Source organism: Pygocentrus nattereri, chromosome 12, assembly GCF_015220715.1.
Source record: "Pygocentrus nattereri isolate fPygNat1 chromosome 12, fPygNat1.pri, whole genome shotgun sequence".
NCBI lineage: Eukaryota > Metazoa > Chordata > Actinopteri > Characiformes > Serrasalmidae > Pygocentrus > Pygocentrus nattereri.
The window spans coordinates 21,234,794-21,248,374 of NC_051222.1; the positions used below are offsets into that span (position 1 = coordinate 21,234,794).

Genomic DNA, 13,581 nt, shown 5'->3' on the forward strand with positions numbered 1-13,581 from the left:
CCCTTTCTTCTGAAGAAGTACTGTTACTGCAGCCTCTACTTTTCTGAAATGTCTTTACACGGGATGCTGGAACGTTACTGTGAGGATGTGATTGCATTTGATTTGATTGATTTCAGCTACTAGAGCATTAGTTCAGGTACTGATGTTGGATGATTAGTTCTGGATCATAAAGTCATGCCAGGTGATCCAAAAGGTGTTGGATGGAAGTCCATCACTCCAGAGAACACAGTTCCACTGCTTCCCAATGACCAGAGGCTTTACACCCCTCTAGTCGTGTTAACAGTGACACCATTGATGGTAATGTAATAAGATTTTATTCAGAGTCATTTAGGTCCATTTGTGTTGGTCCATTCATCAAGACATGTTCACATGATGGAAAGGCTAGCTGCCTTTGGCTAGCGCCAAAGAAAAACAAAAAAGATATCTTTGAGGTTTTGATATAACGATATGTGTTCTACATGTGCCCACTGACTGACTGGTGGGCATATGTTAATGCTTTGGCAACAGCATAACTTGGTACAGTCACACCAATAAAGCTTCTTTAAATTTAAGTTTAATTGAATGGAACTGAAATGTAGGCAGGTGCACATCCATACAAGAAGCTTGTAGAGAAAGACAGATAGAAGGAGAATAACAGAAAGAGAGTAAGAACGAGTGAAAGAGAGAGCTCTTTCACCTCTGACTAAAAACAAGCCCACTAATGAAACCAAAGAAACAAACCCGAGCCATTAACACGAATGTAAACAAGTCTGCTTTACTTATGAATGATGAATGAGCATAATGGCTTTTCTTTTTCATTTCACAACAACATGTTATAATGTGAGTGGTTTACTTTCACGGCCAGCAAGCATGTTTAAAGACTAAAAGAGTGAAGGAGAGAGAGCGAGCGAGAATGAGAGAGTGGTTGGTGGCGTTCTAAGCAGAAATCTTGCTGGGGTGCTTTAAGCTGAATCCTCCTCCAGTGAAACGAGGTCCGTCAGCACGCTGAGGCAGGATGATGGGCTGTTCTGCCTGGGTCAGACTCCTCTCTTTCTCCCTAAAAAACAATGGGGGATAGAATTAAAAGGTGCAGGGTAGAAAAATATAAACACACACCACCCTACAGATCTCTCCTTCTAGGGGAGGGTCTCTACTGAGCTCTACTGAGGTTTCCTACAGTAGGTACACATGGCAGGACATCACAGATGAAAATAAATCTCGGCTATAGACGTATGAGTATCACATGTCAGCACTTTCAGGCATGCTTAAAGCAGTAAGTAACTGTGCTGTGGGAAGTGACAGCTGTACAGTATCCGGGATCACACACTATGCTTTGTTAAAAGTCCAAAAGTAAGACTCATTGGCTGAGGGAGTTGGGGGTTAGGCAGCTTCTTGCAGGCCAATTTTTCGCTAAACAATTATAACCTTTCATGAAATGAATATCAGAGCCTCCCTGTAAAATAAATGCCATAAAACATGGTGCAGATTAAACATTCACAATCTGCTTTTTTGACACAATTACACATTTCTGAGCTTGTTTCAATTAATTACAACTGAGAAATAACTAATATAAAATTAAACCATGATTTTGCTATTTTATAATACACATTACTGTTGCACTCTCCTGTGCATCATTTTATATTTACTGTGCAAAACAACCATAAGAACAAGTTTTAAGGTGGATATTTTTGAGATTAGAGATGATATGATACACTTGCATAAGGACTTTCTGCATAAAAATGCTTAAAAGTTATAAAGAAAATTAGACTCCTAACAGCTGTGCAAGACCTGGTAGACCACCAGAACTGTCAGCATTAGATCAACAGTACTTAACGCTTTCAGCTTTGAGAAGAGAAAAAAAGCTCCACTGTTACTTCAGATCTGAAAAAATCCACAGGTGTCTCTGGCCATCCTTCCACTGTGAGAAGACAACTCAACACTATGAGTCTGAAAGGATGTGTAGCTGTTAAGAAGCTGTTATTGAGAAAAGAAATAGACAAACTTTGCACCAAAGCATCAAAAGATACCTGAGATGTAGAGTACGGTTTTATGGACGGATGAGCCTAAATTTGTAATTGGGATTACTTGGATTGAGAAGTAAAAGAGATGTTCTAAGAGAACTTTGGAGGTGTAGAAAAATCCATGCAGGTTTCTATGAAAAACTGAAAGCAAGGCTTTGGAAAAGAATGGAAGCTCCAGTAAAGACAACATGTGGGCACAATAAATAAGAATAATTTGATATTATATTCAGTTGCTGAGGCTTTCTGTTAAATGTGTTTTCTGCTCTTTAATGGTTGTTTTTAGTAGAAATTAAATAAATGAAGGTGGTCTCTGATGTTTGCTCAGTATTGATATATGCATTATTACTGAAATCTTGTAGGAGGCATGCACGCTTATTCTAACAGACAACTAATACAACATCAGCAGTAGGCATGCTGCATAGAACCAGAAATAGCCATTGAACAGAAAACGCTTGGCTGTATTGCACTCCCATCATTCTCGTTTTACTTTGTTTGCTTAGTTGTTTGTGTGTTTATCTTGGTTTAGAGTCCCTTGGTGTCAGTCATGTGTTAATGCGGCCATGATCCAAACAAATATCAGTAAACACGATCGCTGAGGCTGACACACACACACACACACACACACGTGTATACTCTCTCTCTCTCTCCTTCTGCCTCGCTGCTTCACAGACATATACATGTGCACACACACAAACACACATCTCCCAGCAGAGAACATCTGTTGCCACCCTGATCCCTTTCAACTGTTCTCTTGCGATCGCAAAGCCCTCATCTTTCATTCAGTACACCACTAGTGCAGGACCTCTTGGCCACACACAAACACACCCACCTCCACACACCATTGTGCACACCACAATGCTTCCCCTCCTTGATGCTACAAACTTCTTTCTTTCCCTCTCCATCTTAATTCCTCTCTCGCTCACCGTGTTTGTCCAATATCAAATGCCGTCAATTAAAATTCACTGGCTGTGTAATGCGATTTCACATGGGAAGCAATGAAGACATTTGGCAACAAGCTTGAAAAGCACACACACACACATGCTTCATGCACCTTTGTTTTTCTCTATCCCCAAACAAAAATCCCAGCTAAATTAATATTATGCGGAAAGGGCTTCAAATATGCTTTCTCTTTGGACGGAACCACAGACATCTGTGAAATGCGCTTTGATCGGAACGCCGTTCGCTTGACTTGTGGAATCAGCATCATCTGCAGCTAATGATTTCTGACAATCGCAGAATCAAACCTTATAATTACATTTCCAGTGTTCTCCAGCATGATAGGACGTTTGGAATAATTTGGCAAGAAGTGGTGGTGGTGTGTGTGTGTATATGGGGGGTGGGGGTAGTTTGGTTTTTCTGCTTCCAGGAGAACGATGAGCTGGAGAGGAGAGGCTAGGATGGTGCCATCTCCGACCACTTTTGCCAGGTTTCTAAGTGGCAGAGACAGCCGTAATAATTGCAATGAGACCTGGAGCAGCAATGACAACAACAACATCAAAAACAACGTGAGAAACAACAAAAATAACAGCTGCAGCAAAACAGCAAAAACTGGCACCAGAGGCAGGACGAATCCACATCCACCAGAAAAAGTGCCAGCAATGACAGCACTTGACAGCATTACCAGTAATACAGGAACTCCAGCTCCAGCAACAATATGAGAAACAGCAGGAACACCACCACCACTAGCAGAGTAGCTCAGGTAAAAGCAAAACTATTGCTTCTTCTGTGAAATAATTAAACACCAAAAAAGAGCAGTAGCACCAGCTTGAACAAAACTATTGCCACTTCACCATCACCACCTGTAACACCAACTCCAGCAATACCAGTAGAACTAGCAACAAAATCTGCAACATCAGAAACAAAACCATGGACACAACTTCCACTTGTAACACCACCTCCAATAACACCATCACCACCAGGAAAATCAACTCAAAGTAACATCAATTCCAACAATGCCAACTCTGAAATCACTATAACCACTAGTAACTCCGACACCAATGGAAACATCTCCACCAGTAAAACCAACACCATTACCACCAGTTAAATCACCTAAGAAAATTACATGTACTATTACATGAGTACTATAAATCCTAACATCATCACCACCAGTAGCACCAACTCCAAAAGCACCACCTGTAACACTAACTCCAAAAACACGATCACCACCAATAACAACTCCATCAACACCATCACCACCAGTAACACCAACTCCAAAAACACCATCACCACCTGTAACACTGACTCCAAAAATACCATCACCACCAGTAACACCAACTCCAACAATGCCATCACCACCAGTAACACCAACTCAAAAACACCACCACTACCAGTAACACTAACTCCAAATCTGTCATCTCCACCAGTAACACCAACTCCAACAACACCATCATCTCTGTAACACTAACTCCAAAACCGCCATCACCACCAGTAACACTAACTCCAACGATGCCATCACCACCAGTAACACTAACTCCAAAACTGTCATCACCACCAGTATCAAGAGCTCCAAAAACACCATCACCACTAGTAATGTCAACTCCAAAAATACCATCACCACCAGTAACAATAACTCCAAAAAACATCACCACCAGTAACACCAACTCCATAAACACCATCATCACCTGTAACACTAACTCCAAAACTGTCATCACCACCAGTAACAAGAGCTCCAAATACACCATCACCACCAGTAACACCAACTCAAAATCTGTCATGACCACCAATAACACTAACTCTAAAAATACCATCACCGCCAGTAACAAGAGCTCCAAAAACACCATCACCACGAGTAACACTAACTCAAGGACTTGGTCACATGGTGCGAGCAGAACCACCTGCAGCTCAATGTGACAAAGACAAAGGAACTGGTGGTGGACCTGAGGAGGGACAAGGCATGTGACCACTGTGTCCATCAGTGGGGTCAGTGTGGACACTATGGATGATTACAAATATCTGGGTGTATATATTGACAATAAACTGGACTGGGCTAAGAACATTGACGCCCTCTACAGGAAGGGCCAAAGTCGTCTCTATTTTCTGAGGCGCCTGAGGTCCTTCAACATCTGCCGGACTATGCTCAGGATCTTCTATGAGTCTGTGGTGGCGAGTGCTATCCTCTATGCTGTTGCATGCTGGGGAAGCAGGCTGAGGGTGGCAGATGCCAACAGACTCAGCAAACTGATCCGCAAGGCCGGTGATGTTGTGGGTGTGGAGCTGGACTCGCTGACAGCCGTGTCGGAGAGGAGGACGCTGTCTAAACTGCAGGCCATTATGAACAATGGCTCCCACCCACTCTACGACACAGTGATGAGACACAAGAGCTCATTCAGCTCAAGACACACTCTACCAAAATGCTCCACAGAGCACCACAGGAAGTCATTCTTACCTGTGGCCATCAAACTCTATAACTCCTCCCTCAGTGTGTGATTCACAAAACTCAATACGAAACTGTTCATATGTGCAATAATAACAATTGTGTGTGCAATAACTCAGAAGGACACTAACTCAATTTAAATAATTTAAATAAGTGTAACTGCTTTATACCTGATGTTTCATATTACTATCACAATCACTGCCACCTTACTATAATCATAAGTACTTAAATCTTGTGTACATACTGTAAATTTCTCTATATTGTCTTAAATTATTAGTAAAGTGTTTATTTTTACATAAGTGGCTGCAACTGTAACAACGGCAATTTCCCCCTGGGATCAATAAAGGAATCTGTATCTGAATCTGAATCTGAATCAAAATCTGTCATCACCACCAATAACACTAACTCCAAAAATACCATCACCGCCAGTAACAAGAGCTCCAAAAAACCCCATCACCACCAGTAACACCAACTCAAAAGCACCATAACCACCAGTAACACTAACTCAAAAACTATCATCACCACCAATAACAATAACTCCAAAAATGCCATCACCAGCAGTAACATCAGCACCAAAAAACACCATCAGTAACACCAACTCCAAAAGCACCACCCCAACCTGTAACACTAATTCCGAAAAACACCATTGTACAAGTTACAGCAATTCCAGCAACATCACCACCAGTAGCACTAACTCGCAAAAAAATCCCAAAAAAACAACAGCAACAGTAACCAACTCCAACTACACCACTATCACCAGCAACACCAGTTCCAACTACACCATGGTCACCAGTAACACTACCTCTAACCACACCATACCCACCCTGTCTCCAACATAATCCAGAAAGAACTGCAACACCACAAAGTAGAACAACAACTCAGAAGCAACATAGAACACCATCAGAAGCAACAACAAAACAGTAGCTGTGAAACAAGACATAACTGGTGAGCACCGTGGCAATTAAGAATATGGTTTCTTTTTTCATCCACACTCTAAGATTCACTATCCAGTTCCTTTCCAATTCAAGCCTCAGGAACCCTAGACTTTGGTCTCCTTCACTCAGGTGTTCCACTCAAGGGATAAGGAATGTTGATTACTTGTCTCAGGTGTTTTAGATCCTTGAAAGGGACAAATTTATGGACAGGCTAGGTGTCCCCAGGCTTTGAAACCTCTGCCTTAAAAAACACTGTCACCACTGACACAGCTTGGAGAATTAACTACCACAGTCCAATATATTCTCTGTGACACGACCTGCACTTCGCCTCAGATTAATCTTAGTCAAATTTCATTCATTTAGTCTTCATTCATTAATTACATGGCTAATTCATAGGGCAAAATTAATCTGCACGTTGATGAGGGTGTAGAGGCAGTGGCTCTACATTAACAGGCAGAACTCTGCCGTATCAGATACCATTATGGAAAGAGTAATGAAGTTATGCATGAAGCTGTTTATTTAACACATCCATGTGCTGGCAGATGTAATAAAGACCAGAATATAGGCCTAGCCACTTCAGTGACTCCACCTCAGAGGAGAATGTACATGCTTTTGGATATTCATACACAAAAGTTTGGGCACCCCGATCAAAAATCCTGTAACTGAGAATAGTTATGCGTGTAAACGATGACCTGATTTCCAAAAGGCATAAGGTGAAACACGAAACATTTCATTTTAAGCAAGATTACTTTCTATTTCCATCTTTTACAATTTTAAAATAACAAAAAAGTAGATTTTGCAGCCTTTTTTGTCCAAACATATCTTTTCTCATTATGGCCATTTTATTTAACTTCATCGGTCCACAGCACTTGTTTTCAGATGCATCAGGCTTGTTTAGATATTGCTTTCCAAACATCTGATGCTAAATTCTGTGGTGAGGATCGAGGACAGGTTTTCCTCTGATGACTTCTCCATGAAAGTCATATTTGTGCAGGTGTCACTGCACAGTAGAACAGTGCACTACCACTCCAGAGTCTGCTAGATCTTCCTGAAGGTCTTTTGCAGCCAAATGGGGGTTTGTGATTTGCCTTTCTAGCAATCCTATGAACAGTTCCCTCACAAAGTTTTTGTAGTCTTCCAGATCTCAACTTGACCCTTAACTTGACCCCCAGTATTCCTGTAAATGGCCATTTCTTAATTACATTACAAACTGGGGAAATGGCTAGCTGAAAATGCTTTGCTGTCTTCTTATAACCTTCTCCTGCTTTGTAGACATCAATTATTTTAATTTTCAAAGTACTAGACAGCTGCTTAGAGGTGCTCAGATAACTACCGGTAGTTGGGACAAGGCTTAATGAGTTAGAACACTTAATAATACTTTGAAATCATCTAGTCTTTCCTAATGAAGAGCATGGACAAGCAATAGCTGAAACAAGCTAATTAAGGTCTAACATGTTAGTAAGATAGCTGAGAGCTCAAATATCTTGGAGTGGAGTTTTTTTTCCTGTGAAATTGCTCAAAACAACAAAACACTTATCTTGCTTAAAATGTTGAAAAGAATGTTTCATTTTTAACGTTTTACCTCATCAGTTCATCTTATACTCAGTTAACTCACAGTAACAAACATTTTTAATATGAGTTCCCAAAATTTTGCATGCCACTGTATACTTACTATCTATAATCTATAATTCTCTGTAGGTTTTTTACTAAGAATGAGGGCTTTCGTGCTTTCTCCGTAGAGAAAGGGAGAGCGAGAGAGAAAGAAAGAGAGCGATTGTAAGTCAATAGCGCAGATTGATTTGTGCCTGGCTGGAAACCAAGGCTTTAAACTCCCAACAGGGGAAAGTGTGAACATTTCTCAACTTCGACTCGTTTCATTAATGGAACAAAAAGAAACGTCCGTCCATTAAAAACGTATCAAAATCGACCCCCCCCCCCCCCACCGCCCCTCCCCCCGACCACCACACCCCCTGCTGTCTCTGTACAGAAAATAAGTAAGTCTCAGGAAAAACTGTGTTGATTACATTTGCATTTTTCTGCTGATCTGTGATCAGGTTTGTGGTTTCTAAGCAACAGCACAATCTGTTCAAATAGTTTAGGGAGCAATCTGAGTTATTTACATGAAATATGCCACTAATATACTATGGCAATGCAAAAGTGAAATAATCATATACAATGCTCAAAGAAGCTATTTTCATAGTTTCATGGGTTCATAGTGATAATGACGCTAAATATGTCAGTAACAGTACCAGACAGCACTCAATAGCAGGATGTGAATTTGCACCCCCAACCTGCTTCTTGAAGTTGTAATCCTGCTTATTGAACTCATATTGAATTCCTACCCACCATGTTCTCATATCTTATACTCTATACATGTCTGACACACTCAGCAGTCTGCCTCATCTTTTTTCTGACTAACTGACAGGGTTCTGACAGAGTTTTAACACTGGTCATTAGCTTTTCTCATAGATCTTGCAGTGGTCTGATCTGAGTGTCTTGTATGGCCTTGTATATTATAATTCCTCTATACTGTGTCAAGCAGAGGAATGTTGCTTTCTCTTTCAGGTCTTGGTTCCACCTCATGCTCTTTGGTAGGTTTTTGGTAACAGTTCCCTGTAGGCCACATGACACCTACATAAACAGAATATGGTTTAATGGGGGATAGAAAAGAAACTGGTTCAGCCTACAGCTCCGCCCATTCATACTGAAGTTATAAGGAATGTTTCGATCCAGACTGCTTTTTGATTTTTTTTTTTATTCTAAAGGATAAACAGAGGTTGAAAATGGTCATGGAAAATGAATTAAGACTGGTTCTGGTACATAAAGCCACACAAATATTATAAAACTGAACATGTCAGGAAATGTATGTGCATCCACTCTTAAATATGAGACCAAAAAGTCAAAAGAAAATTTTAGACTGAGTTAGCATTAGCTTGATGCTAATTTTCATGTAATTAAAAAAGGCAGCTTGGAATGACAACAAACATAGTCCAGCTCAGTAGCATATAGCAAAAAGGGTTCTATATAGTATAAAAAAAAGGTTCTTTGGCTGTTAACAATAGTGGAATTTGGTGTTCTTTAAAGAAGTATATCACTGCTGCTGGAATAAAACCTGTAATTTTACAGGAGAAGGAAAAAACATACTTAACTTTTAACGTGAGTCAATATAACCAGACTTGGTTTTGGGCCACTTCTTTTAGTCCATTCATCATTAGACTTACAAACAGTGTAAAGGACAACAGGCACTTCCAAATTAGGTCAAAAACTAAAAAACAACAAAAATGGAGATATGAGGTTTAGCGATATACAACAGATCTTCAATCATAAATGCCAACTAATAAATGTCATTATTGAATGAAACAGAGTAAAGCAAAGTTTTATTTTAGATGAACAAAAGTGATGTTTTACATCAATTTAAAATTCAAAAACACTATAAATCAACTTTGCTCTGTTCCCGTTTAGCTACCGTTTAGCTATGCAAAGAAAAACAAATGCATTCAAATGGTTCTTTGAGAGTTCCTGGATCTACTCAGAACCATTGTATTAATGAACACTTAACCAGATTTTTAAAAGGATGATAGCTTGTTAAATTACAAATGTGAATTCAATGTAAAATTTGAACTTAATACGAATAATTTATTTACAATAAATGACAAAAATGTTCTGTTTTATTATACTTGTTGTCCAATCTTGCAACAATTGCTATGACCGAACACATTTGTGGGCGGAGCCTGGATAGGTCAATTGTTGGCCTGTTTCATTAAAACTGTCTACAGCTCATTGTTCACTGAAAGTGCATTTGTTAAAGTACATAACATCTTTGACATCCTCTGGCAAGTGAGTGCAGAGCCAGAGCATTCTGCCTCTGAAAAGTCAGCCCTTACTGGTGGCAACAACATCACTCCATAATTTAGTGTCACAACTGTGTTCTACAGCAGATTGGACAGTATGAAGAATAGAGATCAACCAAGGCACTCAAAACAGTTCTGACAAATAACCCCCTTTCACTGTTAAAGCCCCTTCTCTTGTCTGCTTTTACTTGCCTTTTTTGTTATTTTAAAAGTTGCTTTCTTTTCCTGCTCACAGTGAATGAAGCCATTTCTTTGGTAACTGCTATTAGTCACACATCCTGCCCCCCTTAATTTGGTCTTAAGGGTATCAATTTACAGCAGAAAGTCTATTTGAAGGGCCAGCGTCCTGCAATCACATGCAGTCAACAAGTGTAGGATGAATACTAAAGATGGAATCTCCTACAGAGTCCCTGATAGTGCTGCTGACAAAGTAAAAACCCCCACAAAACTGTAGCCTCCCCAATAATAACAGCGCCTATTCATACATAATAACAGTGTGCATTACCCTGAGAAATGGTTTTAGTGTTGTGGCATGTTGATAGCTTCGAGCAGAGATTCTGACTGCGAATAAGAAATTCAGAACATATTTTATTTGAAACCGTATGAAGCCGCAATGATACATGTTTTAATCATATCCAAATCATGAGATGATTTGGGCATAATGTTCTCCTATTATGGCACCACATCACAACGAGAAATCATTATAGTGTATCTTGCGTCAGTGAGTATCAACTCCAATATCATTTCTGAAGGTTATTCATGATAACAGTACTAAGCAGTGTATGGCAATAACTTGCACTGGTATTCAGAACGAGAAGCTGCAATTGCATTTGAAAGGGACAGTTGTAACAAACCTACACCGTTCATAAACATGCCTATTCACATGCTACAGCAGTGCCACAACAGTTTACAGAGTTTCTAGCTTAGATTAGGAAATCCTCCTTCTGATGATGTATTTTGAGGGAAGAAATTTTGAAAAACTATGTGTTTCTCTCCCTGGGAGATCACGTGACTGTGGCAACATCACCACCAACCCATTACTGTTCACCTTCACCTGTATACTGATAGGCCTCACCTGTTACTTGTTTCATGTGATCTGTTAGGTAGTATGTAAGCCCAGGCTTTAGTTTAGTTTGTTGCAAGGTACTGCTTCTGTTTCTAGAGCTTCTGAGCGTTTTTCCTGTACATTGTCTCACTATTAACCAGATTTTTCCCTTTGGACTTGTTTGCCTCAATTTTTGTCATTTGTTATGTTCTTCTCTTTGTGTATCTGATCTGTCCTGGTTCTGACCAATGCCTGTTTTTCGATCCATGTCTTTGGAATGTCCTCTGAAAAGTAAAGCCTTTTTAGATTATTTTTACATGAGCATCTGACATATTCTGTCCCGTCGTAGTAGTTGGCAGAGGAACGCCTGATTAAATTATTGTTATGGTGATTTATTTATTTACATTTATTATAGGATTTAATATTAATATTTCAGTTCAGTAATATGGTACAAATGCATTTCGCTGTTGTTTGAAGAAAGCCACATTCTTCCATTTTTGATGTTTTCCAGTTTTTGTCATAATTTCAAAATGCCTGTTACCCTTTACATTGTATGTAAATTTCATGACGAATGAACTAAAAGAAATGACCCAAAATGACTTAGAAAAAACTCAGGTTCCACTGTTTTACATTAAAAGCAAAGTAGGTTTTTTTTCTTTCTTCTGTAAAGTTACTATTTTGGAGATAAAAGGTTTTCTTTTTCTTCTGAAAACAGCGATGTATATATATATATATATATATATATATATATATATATATATATATATATATCCATTCATCCATCCATCCATTATCTTCCGCTTCTCCGGGGTTCGGGTCGCGGGGGCAGCATCCTAAGCAATGAGGCCCAGACCTCTCTTTCCCCAGCCACTTCCACTAGCTCTCCAAGGGGGATTCCGAGGCGCTCCCAGGCCAGCTGGGTGATATAGTCACGTCAGCATGTCCTGGGTCTTCCCCAGGGTCTCCTCCCTGGTGGACTTGCCTGTGACACCTCCCGAGGGAGGCATCCAGGAGGCATCCTAACCAGATGCCCGAACCACCTCAGCTGGCTCCTCTCGACGTGAAGAAGCAGCGGCTCTACTCTGAGTCCCTCCCGGATGACCGAACTTCTCATCCTATCTCTAAAGGAGAGTCCAGCCACCCTGCGGAGGAAACTCATTTCGGCCGCTTGTATTCGCAATCTTATTCTTTCGGTCATTACCCAAAGCTCATGACCATAGGTGAGGGTGGGAACGTAGATCGACCGGTAAATCGAGAGCCTTGCCTTATGGCTCAGCTCTTTCTTTACCACAACAGACTGGTAAAGAGCCCGCATTACTGCTGACCCAGCACCAATCCGCCTGTCAATCTCCCGCTCCCTTGTACCATCACTCGTGAACAAGACCAAGATACTTAAACTCCTCCACTTGAGGCAAGAGCTCATCCCCGACCCAGAGAGAGCTCTCCACCCTTTTCTGCCTGAGAACCATGGTCTCGGATTTATATACACTGCTCAAAAAAAGAAAGGGAACACTTAAACAACACAATATAACTCCAAGTAAATCAAACTTCTGTGAAATCAAACTGTCCACTTAGGAAGCAACACTGATTGACAATCAATTTCACAGCTGTTGTGCAAATGGAACAGACAACAGGTGGAAATTATTGGCAATTAGCAAAACACACTCAATAAAGGAGTGGTTCTGCAGGTGGGGACCACAGACCACTTCTCAGTACCTTTCTGCTTTCTGGCTAATGTTTTGGTCACTTTTGAATGTTGGTGGTGCTTTCACACTCGTGGTAGCATGAGGCGGACTCTACAACCCACACAAGTGGCTCAGGTAGTGCAGCTCATCCAGGATGGCACATCAATGCGAGCTGTGGCAAGAAGGTTTGCTGTGTCTGTCAGCGTAGTGTCCAGAGGCTGGAGGCGCTACCAGGAGACAGGCCAGTACACCAGGAGACGTGGAGGAGGCCGTAGGAGGGCAACAACCCAGCAGCAGGACCGCTACCTCTGCCTTTGTGCAAGGAGGAACAGGAGGAGCACTGCCAGAGCCCTGCAAAATGACCTCCAGCAGGCCACAAATGTGCATGTGTCTGCACAAACGGTTAGAAACCGACTCTACGAGGATGGTATGAGGGCACGACGTCCACAGATGGGGGTTGTGCTCACAGCCCAACACCGTGCAGGACGCTTGGCATTTGCCAGAGAACACCAGGATTGGCAAATTCACCACTGGTACCCTGTGCTCTTCACAGATGAAAGCAGGTTCACACTGAGCACATGTGACAGACGTGACAGAGTCTGGAAATGCCATGGAGAGCAATCTGCTGCCTGCAACATCCTTCAGCATGACCGGTTTGGCAGTGGGTCAATAATGGGGTGGGGTGGCATTTC

The 13,581-nt window shown here is 41.0% G+C and overlaps 1 protein-coding gene across 1 annotated transcript in view; it reads right to left on the minus strand.

The window, feature by feature from the left end:
* Window positions 1-297: 297 nt before the first annotated feature.
* cfap58 (cilia and flagella associated protein 58) overlaps window positions 298-13,581 on the minus strand; it is a 222,539-nt gene continuing 209,255 nt past the window's right edge. The window contains exon 18 of the mRNA XM_017698980.2: window positions 298-1,036. Within this exon, the coding sequence (XP_017554469.1) occupies window positions 916-1,036 (121 nt within the window). The 3' untranslated portion in view covers window positions 298-915. The remainder of the gene's footprint in view (window positions 1,037-13,581) is intronic.